This window comes from Prionailurus bengalensis, chromosome B1 (genome assembly GCF_016509475.1).
Source record: "Prionailurus bengalensis isolate Pbe53 chromosome B1, Fcat_Pben_1.1_paternal_pri, whole genome shotgun sequence".
Lineage (NCBI taxonomy): Eukaryota > Metazoa > Chordata > Mammalia > Carnivora > Felidae > Prionailurus > Prionailurus bengalensis.
This window is the reverse complement of record NC_057344.1, coordinates 147,768,187-147,788,474: the sequence shown is the minus strand read 5'-3', so window position 1 is coordinate 147,788,474 and position 20,288 is coordinate 147,768,187. Positions and strand designations below refer to the sequence as shown.

The 20,288-nt window shown below is 40.3% G+C and overlaps 1 protein-coding gene across 1 annotated transcript in view; it reads right to left on the bottom strand.

Annotated features, from left to right (window-relative positions):
* Positions 1–861: 861 nt before the first annotated feature.
* The window catches only part of ADAMTS3 (ADAM metallopeptidase with thrombospondin type 1 motif 3), a 274,684-nt gene continuing 255,257 nt past the window's right edge, over positions 862–20,288 (bottom strand). The window contains exons 18-22 of the mRNA XM_043572504.1: positions 18,356–18,521; positions 15,432–15,564; positions 11,423–11,630; positions 9,011–9,128; positions 862–3,586 (exon numbers count right to left, since the gene is read on the bottom strand). Of these exons, the coding sequence (XP_043428439.1) occupies positions 3,030–3,586; positions 9,011–9,128; positions 11,423–11,630; positions 15,432–15,564; positions 18,356–18,521 (1,182 nt within the window). The 3' untranslated portion in view covers positions 862–3,029. The remainder of the gene's footprint in view (positions 3,587–9,010; positions 9,129–11,422; positions 11,631–15,431; positions 15,565–18,355; positions 18,522–20,288) is intronic.

Below are 20,288 nucleotides of genomic sequence, written 5' to 3'. Positions count from 1 at the left end.
TGCTTATCTTTAGATTCCTGAAACTATGTTCTTTACCACCATTAATGAGACATAATGACCGTGGACCCTAGAGGAAGGCTGTGGTTTGGGCACATAATGAAGATGAGGAAGAGGTGGCTAGGGACAATACATGGACAATGATGATACTTAATGTTTATTGAGAGCCATTATGTGTTAAGCCCTGTGCTAACAACTTTACTTTCTCATTTCTCACAGCAATTATGCAATGGTGTTTGACAGTTCTGCCTCCCATTTTACAGATGAGGAAACTGACATTTAGTCTAGTTACCCAGGATCACTCAGGATAAAGATACAGGTGCAGTTCAAACTCCAGTTGGTCTGCTTTTGCAGTGTAAACTGGTAACCATAGCAATATAGCGCCCTCTCTCCATCCCGCCCCGCCCTGCCCCGCCCCAGGCACGATGTCTCATTCCTGCCCACACTCCTGAGTCAGGTGTCATATATTCCCAGCAATCCTCAGATAATAAGGTTCAAAGCTGGTGGGCAGCTTTTCTTTAAAAACCACTCTGGGATTGCGCATTTAAAAACAGAAGTCCCTCTTTTCCTTCTCACACATCCTAGCCTTATTGCCCTTTTCTCTCTTCCTCTTCATAGTTCTGTGGGATGGCTTTCAGCAAAAAGCGACCACTCATAGTCTCTCTCTCTCTTTTTTTTTTTTAATTAAAAACATATTATGATACATCCTGGTGTGAGGGTAGGAGACACTGTCATTTTATTTGAGCCTCTATAAAGAAAGTCCGAGGAGCTAATGCATTTGATGCCATTTCACTTTGCAGGAGGAAAAGAAGTTTCCGTTACCCAGTGATGAATGTAATGATGAAACCTAGATAGAGCCAGGTCTATGTTTTGTTACCATTTTTATTGCTACGTGCTCCCAATACAACAAACAGCATCAGTAGTTTACACTTTGATCCGAAGGAATTTTTAGCTTAGTAGAAAAGGAAGCTCAGAGACCAGAAGTATAACAAATATGTACAACTTTGTGGGAGGTTGTATGCGTGTGACGATCCTGCTCTGTATTCTCCTGTGGACCAGATGCATACATATGCAAGCAAACTAGAGAGAATTTCATTCCTGGGAAGCTTTTAGGGGAAAAAAAATGACTTCCGCTTGAGGTTCAGAGATTGTTTTGCTATCTGGAATTCACCTCGTTCAGTTCAACTTGAAAAGTCTTACATGAAGTAGCAGGCGATTCTTCAGAGGTATGGAGTCAGTAGGAGAAGCTGTGAGTTTCCCATGGTTAACACGCGAAGGTCCCTGTACATTCTGTGCTTGGAGAGGTTAACATCACTGGAGTTCGTTCGCATAATACATTTTTAGACAGTTCAGGAACTGACCTCAAAAACATTATGCTCACAACACTTTCTTTTTTCTTCTAAGTATTTATCTCTTTCATATACGTAAAAAAAAAAGTGTTTCTAATTCATCATTTCATTAAACAGCTATCTGAGTCCATACTATTTTATGTGTCATTGAACGAGAATAAGTCATTAACTCTGTATCAACTACTTTCAAAATGCAAAAAGTGTGCATAAAATTGAATTTAATTTTAGCTCTTTCATTTGGCTGCTGTATTTGCTTAAATTTCTCTTCCATGCGCAAAATGTGCATCTCTAATGACGTCTCTCTAGTTTACTAAAATATGTCATTGATACTAGCGTAAATATTTAGTACATAAAAATACTATCAAGAAAAAAATCACCTTTTAATAAATATCTTCAGTTCTGAATTCTATTTACAAGTACTTTACATCTACTCCCTGGAGAGAGCATTTCTGGCTTCACTGCGAGCAAGGTGACCACTGACATAAATTACTAGCACATTATTGCAGTCAGATGCATTGTGGTTGTGAACATTTGGATATGAACCATGCAGAAAATAAATATTGCAACCATTGACAAATACTTTCTTGAATCTTCTTCCAAAGCCCCAGAGTCCTACTATACTTGGGTATCAACTGTAGTTCGTTGATGCTTTTCTCGGCTACCAACATACAAACAAATGATCTCAACACATTTTCCCTTTGTTGTTATTACAGTACATTGAGTATAACCGTTTGTATATGTCAACAAAGGGAAAAGAAAAAACAACACAAGAACACAGGACACTTCAGCGGTGCCTATTGGGGTCCCGGTAGTAGGGTTTTAATTTTGTCTTGCACAGGCTAACTTACTAGTCTCTGTTCCCTGTGACCACAAGTATACTAAGACACCAATCCTACCCCTTTTTATGTAAAGGCTGGAAGGTAATAGGTAAGCGGAAATCTGTACATCTGCAGCACATCTGATTTTTCTTTTTCTGTGATGTACGTATCGCATTGTTGATTAAACAAAACCACACAACAACACCCTTTGTGTTGTCAGCAGCTACAATTCTTCTTGTTCATAATATTCTGCCTTGAAAATCAACCCATAGAATGTCAAATAAGGCAATACTCAACAACAGGCATCTAGAGCATCCAGAAATGTAATATAGTAAACAATCATTTGAGAACACATCTCTTAAAATAATACTGATTTCTGCAATATACAGTATTTACATGACAGCTGCAAATTCGCTCATACAATACTTCTAATATAGATAAATAGGAATACAAGTCTAAGAATTCTTTGCTCCATTTCCAAAATATTTTGTTAAAGTGTAAACTGTTGGCACCTCTTTTTTTGTTTTTAGTGTAACTTTTTAAAAATAAAAAAAATCAGCTGATATACATAATTGGTTCCAGTCCGCTTGCTGCTTTAGAGAGTGACCAACACACTTAGCAACTTACTTTCCTTCTATTAATAATCTTTGGCGCTTTCTTCCAATGAATTCTGGTAAATGAGTCAGTGCAGAACAAAAGGAGGATGAAAGCAACTAGAAAGTGAACCAGCACTTTTTGTTCCTCCACGTACAGATAAAATGAGTTGACAATTTACGGAGATTTACACTTGAAACAAGTATGCACCACGGGGAGAGAGAGCTTGTCCGGGTTTTCCTCTGATGGCTAGCCGTTGAGGTTCACTTTCTCATCTTTCCAAAGTGGGTGATCTTATGGGACGTCTCTTGTCAATAATTTTTTCATCTTTCTTTGAGGTTCTTGCCTGAGAAGAAGCACCTATTGAATCACTGACTGCAAGGAAGTGGGCGGCAGCCATTTCTGAAGATGAGTTGAGGTGGCCACTCTTGGCGGGTGGGGAGGCCAGTCTCAGAGTCTTGCTTCCTACTTGCTGAGCTCTCCTCTGGGGTAAGTTAGCACCATCAGGTTTACTGTTTGGCCTGGAAGCAGTGACTGCATTTGGACCTCCCACTGAAGAAATCCTACTCAAAGATTTCTTCTCAGCAGGGGGCTCTGAATGGTAAGGAACCAAAGATGTAGGCACTGCTAGAGATCCAGGGAGGTCACTAGGGTTAAAGATAGCATCATCATAAGTTTCAGCAGCTTCTGGAAGGTATGGTGGTGGCAGGGTGCTACTGCGCTTGCTACATGATTCACAACATAACTTGTTATAACCTGGTATGGAGCAGTATCGTGCCAGCACCTCCATTTGACAGAAGATGGACTTGTCTCCCAAACATGGCTCATCTGTAAAAATTAAAAGACAAAATAACACATACATCTAAACATAAAATAAAGGGGAAGAATTAAAATTGTTTATGAATATAAAAAATTTTAAGTAAAATCTAACATTAATGGGAGTTATCTAAACAAGCCTTTCATTAAAAATCCGAAGGTTATGGGGCGCCTGGGTGGCTCAGTCGGCTGAACGTCCGACTTTGGCTCAGGTCATGATCTCACAATCTGTGAGTTCGAGCCCCGCGTCGGGCTCTGTGCTGACAGCTCTGAGCCTGGAGCCCGTTTCAGATTCTGTGTCTCCCTCTCTCTCTGCCCCTCCCCTGTTCATGCTCTGTCTCTGTCTCAAAAATAAAAAATAAAAATAAAAGTTAAAAAAAATACGAAGGTTAGTGGTGGGAATGTAAATTGGTGGATCTACTACAGACAACAATGTGGAGACTCCTTAAAAAATTAAAAATAGGGGTGCCTGGGTGGCTCAGTTGGTTAAGCGTCCGACTTCGGCTCAGGTCATGATCTCGCGGTTCGTGGGTTCCAGCCCCGCGTCGGGCTCTGTGCTGACAGCTCAGACCCTGGAACCTGCTTCAGATTCTGTGTCTCTTCATCTCTCGGCCCCTCCCCTGCTCATGCTCTGTGTCTCTGTCTCTCAATAATATATAAATGTTAAAAAAAATTTTTTTAATTAAAAATATAACAACCATATGATCCAATAATTCCGAGAAGGGGTATTTATCTGAAGAAAATGATAACACCAATTCTAAAAAACATATGCACCCCATGTTTACTGCGCCATTATTTACAATAGCCAAGACATGGAAATAAATGTCCAGTGATGGATGGATGAATGGATACAGAAATTGTGGTATATATATTGCAATGGAGTATCACTCAGTTATAAAAAAGAATGAAATCTTGCCATTTACAACATGGATGGACCTTCAAGGCATTATGCTGAATGAAACAACTCAGAGGAAGACAAATACTGCATGATCTCACTTGTGTGAGGAATCGAAAAATAAAACCTCATTGATACAGATAACAGAATGGTGGTTTCCAGAGGCAGGGGCTGGGGAGTAGGTGAAACGGGTGAAGGGGGTCAAAAGGTAGAAATTTTTAGTCATAAAATAAATGTCCAAATGACTAAAGTTCATAATATTGTATTGCATATTTAAAAACTGCCAAAGGTAGATCTTTGACATTCTCATTGCAAGAAAAAATAATTTTGTAACTATATATTATGACAGATATTAACCAGACTTATGGTTGTAAGCATTTCACAATGTATAAAGATATCAAATCATTATATTGCATCTGAAACTAACATAAAGTTATATGTCAGTTATACCTCAATAAAAAAATATGAACATTTGGAGAAATTCACTGACGTAGTTCTTTATGTGCAGAGCACTTGGGTTGACCACCATTTTAATATCTCTTTCAAGAGTCTGAAGATTGAAGGTACTTTCTCTTCCTAGTAGGAACACATATCTCATTTTAGAATGAGAAAATAGGATTCATTTTGGCACAAATATTTGTAGGATATAAAGGAGAAATCTTTTTTTTTTCTTTTTGCTCAGTACCTTTTTTTTTTAATGTTATTTTTGAAAGAGACAGAGAGAGACAGAGAGAGAATATGGAGGGTGGGGGGAGAGGTGCAGAGAGAGAGGAAGACACAGAATCTGAAGCAGGCTCCAGGCTCTGAGAGCTGTCAGCACAGGGCCTGACGCGGGGCTCGAACCCACAGACTATGAGATCATGACCTGAGTCAAAGTTGGATGCCCAACCAACTGAGCCGTATAGATGCTCCCTGTTTTGTGTGTGTGTGTGTGTGTGTGTGTGTTTTAATTTTACGGTCTTTCTGGCTTTCTAATAGAGTAGCTTCTACATTAAATCTAAATTTAAAATCATAATAAATTCTAAAGACCTGTTGGAACAAATTAAATCTTAAAAATGTATTACTGAAAGAATCAAATAATATCCAGAGTCAATGCAATGGTTTCATTTTCACTACTGAATATTCTTAGGCTATTTGTTATTTGAAAGCATAACTTTGGGTAAAGTATACCAACATTCGTTTGAAAAATTCATGGTTTTAAAATTTAATTTCATTGAATTGGTAACACTTTATGTACCTTACTAAAGTAACACTCATAAAACAATACAGATGTGTGTGGACTATTTTTATTCTTTTTAAATTTTTTTTATTATAAATTATAAGAATTAGATTCCAAAAAATTCCAAACATTGAGCTCATGGACACATTAGTTTGTACTTATTTTCAGCCATTTTAGGGCATATCTTACGCAGAGCCCAAGAACTCGGTGCAACTCTGAAATACTGATCCTATGTCCAAATCATAAACACAATTCTAAATTGTGGCATTTATGTACTATAATCACTTAAAATTACAGTGTGTTACTGAGTAATGCCCTATGGCTAGGTAAGGAACCTGCCATATAAATTGCTAAAGAAATAAAGAACCTTTTTTCCTAAAGTTTGGGGAAGAAAAGACAGTTGGCAAGAGCAATAAACAGCTAAAATTACCACCTATACCTATTACTGATTACAAATTATAAAATTAATTATAAAATTACCTATTAGAGTTATAATACCATATCCCCTTTCCAAATTGTGGAATGACCTGTAATTTGCCTGACATTTACAGATCTATTAGATAGTATGACGTGTCTAAATATTTGATGTTAGCTAAGGTAATCATCTAATTATGTTGTGAACGCCTGTGAGTCATATTAACGGGTTTCACCTCAAATACCCTTATTACTTCTGAATTACCTTTTCTACGCCTATATCTTAAAATAAGATTAATTTCTTCTTCCATATGTTTAAGGCTCTAGGTCCTGAGATAAGAGGACTTTATTTGACTTTGTATTCTCTTCTCCCTCTGACCCTTCACCCCCTTGCGCCTCCCTTCACCCCCCTCACCCCCATCTGTGGCCCAGCTCAAAGCGTGACCTATTCTGAGTCCACGTGTGGGTCTCCCCTCTCTGTGTGAGCACCTCAGCACTGCACCGAATGCTTCACAACCTGGGTCTAATTAGGGCCAGAACATGCTTCTGCATAGAGAAGGAAAAGGGAGAGACAGTCTGAGAAAAAAACAAATAAGAGCAAAAGAATACATTCATTTTATCATAATTTGCCTCCGGACACATGGGAAGGGCTTAACAGCAACAATGAAATAGTACATATAAGTGGGGCTTAGGAAAAGGATTCATATGACAAAATCAATCACTTAAATTAAGGAAGCTTTTTAGCTGTTTTGTCCTGTGGCCAGATCATTGTAAGAAGTTATTATAAGAAGGAAAAGCATTTTACACATAGTCTCAAAAGGCCATTTGATTTTAGTTGCAGTTTGAGACTGAAGGGAAGTATTGCTTACTTGAAATGTGTGACAGAAATGTGTGGCCTTTTCGACCTTGTAGAATTGGCTGTTGGGCCTGGATTTCAGAGCAAGAGAACAGCTACAAGAATGTGGAATCCCTAACACAGTTAGACCATCTCATTCGCACCTCTGTTGTACAATTAAAAAGGATTCCTTTTAGCTAAAGGAAGAGAACCAAGCAGCTCTCTGACAATTGGGCATATTTACAGAAATACATAGCTCTATCAGCTATTAAGGTAATAAAGTTTATTCAGAAAGTTTTTAGCCAGCCTCCTGGCAGTAATACATAAGAATAAAATATTATGGCAACAGTGAACTCCACAGTTTCTAACTGGGTAAAGTTTGTTCTTTTGGCTTTGGCTTGTGTTTTGAATTTTTAAATATACTTTTCCAGAGAAAAATGATGAAATACATAAGTCCTTTGTCTCCCTCTCATGGTCATACTTATTCTTGCTCCCATGCATTTCAAATAAAAATTTATAGTGAAATAATTTGTAAGGTTTAAAGGACTTGATGTGAAATTTCCTCAAAAAAAGGTAAGACATTTGATACAACAGTGCCTTGACAATTTTCTTGAAAAAAAGAAAGTACCATTCAACAGAGGTCGGTATTAAGGGCTTCCTATAGTGTAGACCAACAAATAGGCAACTTTTTGAGTCCCAAGTCTCAGCAGTGTGACAGTAACGTCCACAGATGTCATGAGGTACAGATTTAGAAGAATGGCATTTAAGAGGAAGCTTGTGATAGGGGAGGTGGGGTGGGTAAGGGAGGAACAGAATAGGGAGGATGTATGAGGTGGCGGTGGGGCGGGGGGCAGGGGGAGAGAAAGAGAGAAAGAAACAGGCTGGGCAGTGGAAGGTACAAGAAGAAAGAGAGCCAGACACCGCAGAGGAACAGAGACACGGGCTGGGAGAAAGAAAGAAGGTAAGGAAGAGAAGAGACAGAGACAGGGGGTGGGGGAGATGAAGAGAGAGATACAGACACAGAGTGGGAGAGGAAGGCAGAGGAACAGGGAGGGGGAGAAAGGGAAGAGCAACCTGAGAACGAGAAAGATGGGGGGGAAAGAGAGACACAGACACATGAGCTAGAAAATGCCTGGAGGGAGATGTTAGGGAGAGAAAGAAGGAATATGGGAAAAGGAGACAGGAAGAGATGAGAAGACAGAAGAGAGGGAAAGAGAGAAGGGGTGGAGGCAGGGAGAGAGAGAAGAACAAGGCTGAAAAGGGTATGTGACAGACACAGAGAAAGTGAGCAACCTATGGGCTGCAAATGACAGTAAGTCAGAGAGACAGGAAGCAAGAGCAGACCAACACAGAAAATGAGAGACAGAAGCCAGCAAATGGCGATACAAAATGAGACAGAGGACAGAGATGGATGTAAAGAAAGAAAACCACCCAAAAGGAGGAAGAAGGAGACAGAGTGGTAGAAACTGAAACCATCCAACATATATTTTGTTTTACCGTAGCACACTGATACGTAGTTGAAAATAAAGTGCGCTCTGCTTTTGCAATACAGCAAGGAGGCAGGCTGGGCAGACGTCTGCATGCGTGCAAGGTGCCTATTCCGCAATGCCCTAGCTGAAGCACACCCATATGGAGGGACAGGTGACAGACACGGCTTTGTGAAGGATGTTTATTACCCACATGCCTAAACTGAACAACTACAGTAATATATTTCAAAACCTCTGCCATACTACGCCGTCTACTACAATGTGAAATTGTAAAGACAATCACAGAGAGAAAGTAAGTTGATTCTCCTACTAGAAAGACAAATCAGCAGCAGCTTCAGACAGACATCATGCCCTCACCCCAGCATTAGCACCTGAAAGGAACCACGAAGGCTGCAGTGGTTATGATATAGCTCAAACTCTCATCTGGAAAAACACTATTTGGCTCATGTCTCAAGAGGGGTTTTCCTTAGATTATTTTTTGATAAGCAAACAGGAATTCCAGAGATTGTCCTGAAATTCGTTTTTTTTTTTTTTGAGGCTTAAAGACCATGGTCAGTGCAGTGAAACCAGTCAGTGTCACACCTACCGTGACAGGGAGGCAGCTGACAAGCTCTGGAGGACTGGGGCTTCTCCCCTGCGCAGTGGTCTCCAGCCCTGCAGAGGACCTGCCTCACCTCTGTTCCTTCACCGCATGTTACTGAACACTATAGAAACAAAGGCTGGAATTATAGACGTTTGTTCCACCGAGACCATCTTTCTCCCTTTCTCCATGCGCATGCACACACACACAGACACACACACACACACACACACACATGCTTGCACAGCTCTGAAGATCTATTTCATTTTGGAGACAGATAATCATAGGTTTATAGCCTGACTTCATCATGTACCAGCCTGCGCACATTGCTGTTGAGAAATGGTAAGCAGACTCCAAGTGACAGTATTCTGTCAGGATCCACCTGTGAGAGGAAGGCTTCTTTGGGTTTGGAATGTAGAGGACGGACTGTGGGAAAGGCAGCCCTGGAAGGTGGTATTTTGGACCCTGGAGATGAGCCGTAGTGGGTGAGGAGGAGGCAGTCAGACAGGAGGAGGGGGAAGGGCCAGCAGCGAAAAGGTAGGAGGGTCGAATGGGCATGGTCTTCTTGGAATAGTAAGAAACTTTGAGAATACAGAGTTGGAATAAAGAACAACAGAGTAAGAAGAGCTAGCATGGGATTTATTGTGGTGAACATTTTATAAGATATACACAAAGGCTGAATCATTACATTGTACACCTGAAACTGGTGTAATGTTATATCAGCTACGCCTGAAGAAGGCGGAGCTCTGACTGGAGGGGGAGGAGGAGGAGGAGAGAAAGAGGATGAGGAGAAGGAGGAGGAGGTGAAGGAGAAGAAGGAGGAGGGGAAAGAAAAAAGAGGTGGAAGGGGAGGAGGGGGATGAGGGGAAGGGGGAGAAGGAGGAGAAGAGGAAGGAGGGGGAGGAGGGGGAGGAGGGAGAAGATGGAGGAGAAGACGGAGGAGAAGACGGAGGAGAAGAAGGGGGAGAAGAAGGGGGAGGAGGGGAGGAGGAGGTGAAGGAGGAGGGAGAGGAGGAGGAGGGGGAGGAGAGAAAGAGGATGAGGAGAAGGAGGAGGAGGTGAAGGAGAAGAAGGAGGAGGGGAAAGAAAAAAGAGGTGGAAGGGGAGGAGGGGGATGAGGGGAAGGGGGAGAAGGAGGGGGAGGAGAAGGAGGAGAAGGAGAAGAAGAAGGGAAAGAAGGGGGAGAAGGAGGAGAAGAGGAAGGAGGGGGAGGAGGGGGATGAGGGGGAGGGGGGAGAAGGAGAAGGGGGGAGGAGGAAGAGAAGGAGAAGGAGGAAGAGGGAGAGGAGAAGAAGGAGGAGGAGGAGGAGAGGAAGAAGGGGAAGAAGGAGGGGGAGAAGGAGGAAAAGAGGAAGGAGGGAGAGAAGAAGGAGGAGAAGAAGGAGGAGGACGGGAAGAGGAGGAGGGAGAGGAGGAGGAGGAGGGAGAGGAGGAGGAGGACAAGAAGGAGAAGAAGGAGGAGGGGAAAGAAGGAAGAGGAGGAAGGGGAGGAGGGGGACGAGGGGGACGAGGGGAAGGGGGAGAAGGAGAAGAAGGGGGAGAAGGGGAGAGGAGGAAGAGAAGAAGAAGAAGAAGAAGAAGAAGAAGAAGAAGAAGAAGAAGAGAGAAAGAAGAAGAAGGAGGAAGAGGAGGAGGGGGTGGGGGAGAAGGAGAGGTAGGGGAAGGAGGAGGGGGATAGGGAGGAGAATAAGAAGAGTTAGAAGAAAGAAAATGAAGGAAGAAGAAAGGAAGAAGGAAGAAGGGAGGAGGGAGGAAGAGGAGAAGGAAGAGGAGGAGGAGGTGGTCAGGGGAGTGGGGGGAGAGAGTCAGCATGGTGCCATGTGGGGCAGGGCCCTGCATTCACTCTCAGGGGTCTGTAATTTATTCCTAGGAATGGTGAAGTCAACAAAGATATTAAACAGAAGACCAGTCGTCCATAGACTCTTCTATGTCACAAAACATCCAACCACGGTTTGCCCCTACCAACTCATCTTCAATGCAAGCATTTGTTTTAAAATAATTTTTCCTGGGGGCGCCTGGGTGGCCCAGGCGGTTAGGCAACTGACTTCGGCTCAGGTCATGATCTCAGAGTTCGTGGGTCCCAGCCACACATCGGTCTCTGTGCTGACAGCTCGGAGCGCGGAGCCTGCTTCAGATTCTGTGTCTCCCTCTCTCTGCCCCTCCCCGACTTGTGCGCGCGCGCGCGCGCGCTCTCTCTCTCTCTCTCTCAAAAGTAAATAAAATGTAAGAAAAAAATTTAAAAAAATAGTTTTTCCTAGCACCTCTAGGTGCTCCATGATGACAAAACAGGTGGCAGTTTCTCACCTCGCATGATGTCTATGTGATACTTGAGCCAAGCGAAAATCCGCTGCACGTGCTTACACACACACACACACACACACACACACACACACACGCCCACGGGTTTCCCACGCCCACCTCATTCCAGGGCCCCGTCTTCCACTGGGAGGGGCAGGGCGCTCTGTTGCAGGGCCGGCGGTTCTCGGGCCTGTCGCCCGCGCAGTACTTGCTGTGCACAGAGCGGTTGGTGCCGTCGCGCAGCGGCTGCAGGCAGCGCACGGTGCGGAGCTGGTAGCCGGTACTTCCGCAGGTTTTGGTGCAATGCTCCCACTCTTCCGCGACCCAGCTGCGGCGTGGGGGTTAGGATTGGACATGGTCACTGCGTGTCGTGCACCTTCCTGCCCCGCAGCCTAGCCTTTTCTGCTCTCTGAGCGACGCTCCACCCAGGGGGCGCGCTGCAGTTCCGGAAGCAGTTTCAGAAGGGTGGATGCAGCAAGCAATTCGCAAGTCTTAGAATTTTCTAGCAGCAATAGGCCAGACACTTCTGTTTTTAACGCCTTAGTATTTTTCTGCTTCCCACTGACTTGGAAACCTGTTTTTCTAAAGGGTGATCGACAGAGGGTTTCTGAAACTCATCTTAAGGTTGCCTGGTTAGGTTCGGGCATTATAGCAATTTTTCAAAAATACACCAACTCACTGTCAGCCGGGTGGCCTAATGGTGGTACACATCTGAAAGGAAATTTAAAAAGGGAATCCATCCGACACTTACTGAGACAAACTGTTTTGGCTGCTGCTGCTTTTTCAAGAAATCCTGAGTCCACTCACGTTTTAGTATTCTTACTGAGATGACTATTTCATTTGCACAATTGTTGCTGAGAAGGCTCCCTGTCATATCTATCCTGTTTGGAAAATTCAGCTCTCCATATTGGCCCTGATTGGGCTTGACAAAAAGGCAAAGGTAGTGTGCGTCCTGGGCTTGAATACACCCGATGGAAAGTTTTCTAAAAAGGTATTTTCAGAAAGAGTCGCCATGGGACGTGGCCAAATTCTGGTGTGGATGTCAAGGCCCCCAACACTCTCCACATCAGCTGTGGACACAATATTATGGATCCAGGTTCCAAAGGGCTGTCACCACAGATTCCATTTGGTTAATCATGTCTGTCAAAATGTAGTTGAGGCAGACTATTATTTATCCTTTCCAAAGCTACCTTCCCTCTGTATTTTTTTTTCTTTCCATATATATGGGGTACCAAAATGTAACCATGCTAAAGCCTTGGCAGTGTTTGGTATTCACAGTTTAAGATCGCTTTAGCCCACCAAACTGGCATAAAACATAGTGCACCAACTAAGAAATTGTTCTCAATTTTAAAGGCCTCAATACTAACTCTCACTGGAAGACAGATTATTATACGAGAAGTATACATTTTGTTGTCATAGATACTCCTGGTTACCTTTTTCCCCTCCTGAAAATCCTAGAATGACAACAAAGGAGAAAAATAGCATAAATCCACAAAGGTAAACAAAAAATGGAATAGAAGGCACTAGAAGAAAATTTGGAACCCAGAAAGCAGTGGGACATATGGCTGCTAACTCAGTAGACCTAAGGATGAAGTTTAACTCAGCAGTAGAGGCTGGTTAAGCAAATTGACTTGCTGGTGGAACTTCAGAAATGTACTGGATTATGCCCTTAGGTCAAAGTGTGGGCTGTGAAACTGTGGGTGAAGGCAGGGCTGAAAACAGGGGGCTGATGAAATGTCTGCTTAGAAAAGACATCCTGCTCCTTGCCCTCTAAGCCAGCAGGAGGTTTGAGGCTTATCCTATGTGGACGATGAACGAGACTTGTAGCTTGTGGACAACAGATATAGGCAAGAGACAACAGAGAAAGAGACCAGAGTGAAGACAGGGGGTGATGTAAGAATCCACATATGGAATGGTGAGACAACCCTAGCTCCCTACATATATACAACTTCCTATATAAATAGGGTTATAACCCCTAGGCAGGAAATTGATTCTGCTCTTTGGAATCTGATCATTTCATTAAAAGCCCTAATACACAATTAATTGAGGATCTTCACCGAAATAGCCCAGCCAGCTCACCCTACAGGGAAGCCCACCAGCAAACAAGTCTTGACCATAAAGCAAGCTTCCAAGCAGCCCTTTTAACACTTAATTCTTACACATGTGTGAACAGCCAATAATCACCAGACACAGCCTCTAACACAAATGATGGAGGAGAGAAAAGAAACAGAAGGAAAGAACTCAAAAGAAATAATGCATGAAAAAGAAAATCATCTTTAATATCATAAAAGAGGTAAAGAAATACATTACATCTGTGAAATAAGCATCAAGTGCCTTTAAAAAGGAACACTTGAGGAAGAAAACAGAGTGCTTGAATATTAAAGTGCTCTTGGATATTAATGACATGATAGCAAAAATGAAAAATTCAGCAAGTAGAATAAATAATAGGTGAGAAAAGAAAAGAAAATTTGATCTGTTTAGGAATCCTAACTACAGATATCTTAGAAAGAAAGAACATTGAAAAAAATAGGGGACATTTTTTAAAGAAAAAATACAGGAAAATCTCCTAGAGATGAAAGATAATTGGTTTTGTGTTTTAAAAAGTCATGGAGTGCACAGCACGATGGAAGAAAAATGTTTAGCAACCAGGCAGTCCCATCACAGTGAAATTTCAGGATGTTGGGAACAAAAAAAGATCTTACAAACTTTCAATGACAGACAAAACTAGAAAGCATTGGGAACCAGAATAGCAAATGACTTTTCAACAGCAACATGGGATTCTAGAAAACAATGAAACAGTGGTTTCAAAATTCTGAAGGAAAATACATTACAGTTTGGAATTTTGTGTGTGTGCGTGCGTGTGTGTGTGTGTGTGTGTGTGTGTGTGTCCAAATGATCAAGAGTGAGGGTAGAAGAAAGACTTCCTATATACCCTTACACTTCAAATTCTTATCTGCTTTTCTTAGGTGTAGGAGAACTTCTTACATAAAAATTTTTACTTTGTATATACTTTTTTCATGAAGCTACTGGAAGATATGACCAACCAGAAAAAAATGAATGCATGAAAAGATAAAAAGACAAGAAATACAGGAAAAAGAAGAGCTGATGCAAAAGAAAGGGAGCAGGAATACCTAGGAAGAGGTAAAAAGAAACATCAGGACAAGCAGAAGTCCAGGAGGGCAGAACTGGAACTTTCTGAGTGAGATCTCTAAGAAGTTACAAGTGACAGGATACTTGAGTGTTTAGTATTTATAGGAGATGGATACTCATGGAAGACAGTTTAGGGATGAATTAGTGAAAATTAGTAGAAAACAAAATATAAAAAATCAAGACATTCAATAATTCTAGAACAAAGTTTCAATAGGAAAAAAAGGAGCATGCTAGTAAGTGACTCCACTATTAGGAGAGACAGAAGTCATTAAAATAATATAAACTCTGAATATTATTATCAGTAAAAGATGGGTTATAACAATATTGGAAATATGGAGGGAGATAAGTCTGGGCTGTGTGTGTCTATTTGGGGAAGGATTATGAAAGAATGCAAAATCTTTCACTTCCCATGTTGGAAATTCCATATACATAATGTCCAAAACCTGCCCCACCCCAAAAAGTCAAGTGGACACAAAAGCATTTTACTTAGAGAGTTGGAAACAAGTAGTTACCAAATACCAAGAGAAGCTAGAAAGTGGTTGTTTTTAAGGAGCAGGACTATGGTAAAGCGCAGGGAGCCACAGCTTTATATAATTCCTATAAAATGATTTGACTATTTAAATCTGCTATGTACATTAGCTTTGACTAAAAATAAAATTAAGGGGTGCCTGGGTAGCTCAGCTGGTTGAGCATCTGACTCTTGATTTTGGCTCAAGTCATGATCCCAGGGTTGTGGTATGGAGCCCATGTCAGACTCTGCACTGAGCATGGAGCCTGGTTGAGATATTCTCTCTCTCTCTCTCCCTCTCTCTCTGTCTCTCTCTCTTTCTCTCGCTCTATCTCTTCCCTCCCCTCTGCTCCTCTCCCTTACTTGTGTGTGCTCTGTCTAAAATAAATAAACAAACAAACAAACAGACTAAAGATATTTAAATTTCTATCATTTTGTCTTTAGCGTATGATAGTTAACATGACTACTTACAGTGGATGTGTGCACTCTTGAATATTGCACATTCTTCTGATAGGTTTTGGCTTTTTGTTGGCTTCACAGAAACTGCGGTGAACCATTTTATTATCACTCTTCCGACGGCATCCGTATTTAGTGTACTGGAAACCTGGGAAAGGAAATATATTTCTCTGGATTTAATCACTTCTTCATTCTGTGATATATCTGATCGATCATTCATTCATTCAATGAATATTTACTGAGTACATACAGCAGGCCAGGCACTGTTGTAGATGCTGAAGATCCAGAAGTAAATTAAATAAAAAAATCCTTAACTTTTCAGAGCCTACGTTTAATAAATATTATAAATTATTAAATAGCACCTGTACATGTGCTAATGAACTAGACCCTGAATACACACCATCTACTGTGAGGGGCAGATTTGAGAACCACGGTGATAACACCCAGTGACACAAGCTTTCAGAGTTATGTAAGTAATTTACTGTAGAGGGCACCAAAGGAACACAGAGGAGAAGTTCTCAAACTCAAGCTGGAGGAGAGGCAGGGAGCGCTTACAAAAGCAGCATTTCTTGAACAGAATCTTGAAGTTCAAATAATATTGGGTAAAGGGAATGAAGTAGAACAATACTCCAAGCAAAGGAAATGACACATAAAAAACTGAAGATCTGTTTGAATGCCCAAGTTTCAAGTGTGAAAGGGGTAGGAAATAGGAAAGAATTCAATCTTAAAAGCTTTGAGTGACAGACTAGTGTTTGGACTTTATCTTGATGGTCATAGGGAGTTTTTGAAGGTCTCTCCAATCACCAACCCTGACATCTCTAAGTAAGTAAATAAATAAATATAAATATTTTTAAAAGACCGTTTAAAAAAGTTTGAACCTACAAAAATGCTGTAAGGAAAGCACAATGAATATTTGTATCCCTTATATCTCAATAACCTTGTGTTACATGTCACTGTATTTGAGGTGAATACAAACATATTTTTACATCTGTGATATATTAATTATACTATGCAATGTATGTAATATATATGTAAAATTTTGTGGAACCATTTGAGAGTAAGTTGCTGCAATTCTGATCCTTCGCTTCTAAATACTTCAGCATACTGCTCATAACCAGCACATCTCTTATATAATTCTTAAAATCAGAATACTTAACATAGATATAATGCTATTATCTAATATACAGACTATATTCAAAATTTTCCAGTTGTCCGTATAATGATCTTTACAGCAATGTTTTTTCCAATTAAGGGTTATGCACTGCATTTAGTTGTCATGGAATTAAGCAGGAATAGTTTCTGAGCATCTTTTTATCTTGAATATTTTTGAGACATATAGGCTATTTGTTTTGTAAAATGTCCCACAATTTGGGTTTTATATAGTTGCCTCCTAAGGATTAGATTCAGGTTATTTACTTTTGGCAAGAATACTACATAAACTATGCTATGCCTTCAGAAGAACACATTAGGATGTTATAGGAGTTAAATCAGGGAAATAATAAACTTCCACTCATTCATTCATTCATTCATTCATTCATTCAATTACCCTGGAAATAAAGGAAGAGCAGAAGATCAAATTAGACTAGTTAAAAGACTTTTGCAATAATCTTCCCTTTCAAAATCATGCAGGAAACCTGGTGAGGAATAAATAGATGTGGTAGATATTAAAAAGGTGCTTCTGACAAATCTTGTAACCAAGTAGATGTTGAGGGTGAGGCAGAAGGGAAGATTCAAATTAAATGAGCATCTTATAATGGATTAAGTATCATTTTAAATAATTAATTGAAAACATTTTATGCCCTGTCTACCTCAAAAAAAAAAAAAACCTCTTTAGACACACATCCTTGAATTAAAATGATAAAATAAATGGTTGATGTATGCATTCCCTACTCTGAATAATATTTTTTGTTCTCAATTACTCAACATCATTGTTGTGAAAGCCCCTTGCCTTCTCCTGCCTGTCAGGGAAAATTTCTTCTAGGCCAGCTCAGTTCTGGAGCATTTATTGTTCAGAACTAGAGTAAGGGACGAAGTGAGAAACTGAAAAACTCTGAGAACAGCTGAACAGATTAACTTGGGAAAGGGCAGAGAGGCGGCACAATGTAGTGAGAGCATGTAGCCAGAAGCCAGACCACCTGGGTTTGTATCTTCTGATCTGGGCACATTACTTATTTTCCCCGGGGGCTTCACTTTCCCCGATCAGTACAATGAATCATAGTGCTGACCTCACAGAATCATTCTGAGTATCCATGCACTAATACAGTGAACATTTAAATTTTAAATTTTTTTTTATTTTTTTCAACGTTTATTTATTTTTGGGACAGAGAGAGACAGAGCATGAACGGGGGAGGGGCAGAGAGAGAGGGAGACACAGAATCGGAAACAGGCTCCAGGCTCTGAGCCATCAGCCCAGAGCCCGACGCGGGGCTCGAACTCACGGACCGCGAGATCGTGACCTGGCTGAAGTCGGACGCTTAACCGACTGCGCCACCCAGGCGCCCCTACAGTGAACATTTAAAACAGCACCTGCTACCTGGTACACCTAATAGCTCCTTTATTATTAACACTGATAGAAAAGAAATGCACAGATATGGAAAGTAAAATGGAGAAGAAGAAAGGCTGGAACCACAGGACACAGCATTTGGGAGAGCTGGGGAAGAGTAAAGTCATTAGAGGCCCCATTTCATGAATATGAGACAAAAAGAACCGGAGGGAAAAGAGCAAGACGATTTTAAGAAGGTTTCCAGTTGTCATGAATGGACTCCTATCCTTTGTAGATTCAGAGATTTCAGTAAAAATGTTTTGAACTTATGTTTTGTTGGTATGTTTGCTATTTCTCAGATCACAGCCTCAATGAGAGGCAATCTTTAAGGCAGAAAGCACAATAATTGGTGTTCTATGAATGACATTTGAATGTGATAAATGTGTTCAATTGTTACCTCCGCCACAGGGTTTGGAACACTGGGACCAGCTCTTCAAAGCCCACTCAAAAGTATCTAATTCTTCCTGGATGACATTGTTGCTGCTGATTGTAGGTGCAGAATCTTCATGAATGACGTATTTATATGTCAGGCTGGAGTGGGTGTCGTTCTCCTGAGGTATGATCTAATATACACATGGAACAGATAGGTAAGTCACCTGAAGAGGTTTTACATTTTGAATAAAAATTACAAATATTTTAGAATAGTGCTCTTATTAAAACTGGAAGACTTTCAAGCAGTTTCTAAAAATATAATGCTTCTATCACCTAAAGTGCAAGTATGCCTTGTTTAAGAAAAAAAAAATGCAAATATAAAAGACTTGGACCATAAAAAGTATAAAAAATATACTTAGGTATAAGATTTACATAATAAAAACGTAACTTCACAATATGATTCACCATAGATTTCTTTAATATATACATTAAGTTATAGATCTCCTTTGGCATTTGAAAATTATTCTTTAAAATAACTCTTTTGTCATGATGGTAAATATAATGTTCCCTCCAGAAAATGTACCAATTATGGAAAAATCTAAAGAAAATAAAAATTATCCATGATTCTACCAAACCAGAGAAAACCAAAGTAACTTCTGTTATTTTGCAATATGCCCTCAAGATATTTGCATATTGCATGTGTGTGTGTGTGTGTGTGTGTGTGTGTGTGTGAGTGTGTGTACCCATGCATGCTTTTCTGGCTTTGCTTATTTCACTTAATGCATCAAGATAGTAAATATTCTTTGAAAACATACCTTTAAATGTTAGCAAAGTGTTTAATTCTAAAGGTAGTGTGCATTATTTAACCATTCACTTGTTAATATATACTTGTATTGATTAGAATTTGTCCCCATCTTTGTGGTGATTTTTGATTTTCCTAGTGAGCTGAAGGGTATAAGCATCTTGTTGTTGTTGTTGTTGTTGTTCTTATAATAGACTGGGGAATGGTCCTTCAAAATAGTTAGAACAATTATTACTTTCATGATGAGAGTATATGAATGTACCCATTCAGTACTACATACTATATAATTGTCATCTTTGTTCATTGATTGGCAAAAGATTGTTATTTTAATTGTTATTTATTTGATAAATACTAATGTTTAACTTTCTTGATTTATTAGTCACTTGTGTTTTGTCTGCTATACGCTACATGTTCATGTCTTCTTTTTTATTGGTATACATATCTTTTTCTAAATAATTCACGCAATAAGGACATTAATCCTTTTGTAATAAGCATTGCAAATATATTCTGTTTTTTCAGTTTGTTCTTTAATTTTGTTTGGGGCAATGTAACTCTTTTTAAAAAAATAAGTTTTTATTGACTTGCACATACTAGCTTTTATACGATTACATCAGTTATACAAAGAGAAAAACATGCAATTCACTACTATTTTAAACTAAACTTTTAGAAATAGCTTTTGCTTGAGAAATTGGGTAATACTAAATCCAACTAGAATGAAGGATTTGGTTATCTGGCTTCTGTTTTATTTTTCTCCCTTAGTCTTTATTTTTAAAACAACATTACAAACCAAGCATTGACCCTTACACTGTAGCCAGATGCCTACTGCCTTCAGCCCCAGACAGCTCGCTGCCATGCTCCAGGGCTCCCAACCTGGGGTCCAGCCCTTTAGAGAGGAAAAGAAAGGCTGAGGTGATAGAGACTGCCATACCCCACTGTCCTAACTACCAATCTCATATCTGATATGAGATCTGTAGCTCACATCTTACATCTCTAGCTCACATTGTTCCCTGCCGTCACCCAGATATCAGTGGACAAAGCCTTGAGGTAGGTTATCCTGGCAGTTAACAGCAGTTAACCATGAGGCCTGTGCCACTGGAAAAGAATGCAGTGTAATTATATGAATGGAATAGAGCTTCTGATCTCCAATCATTCGAAT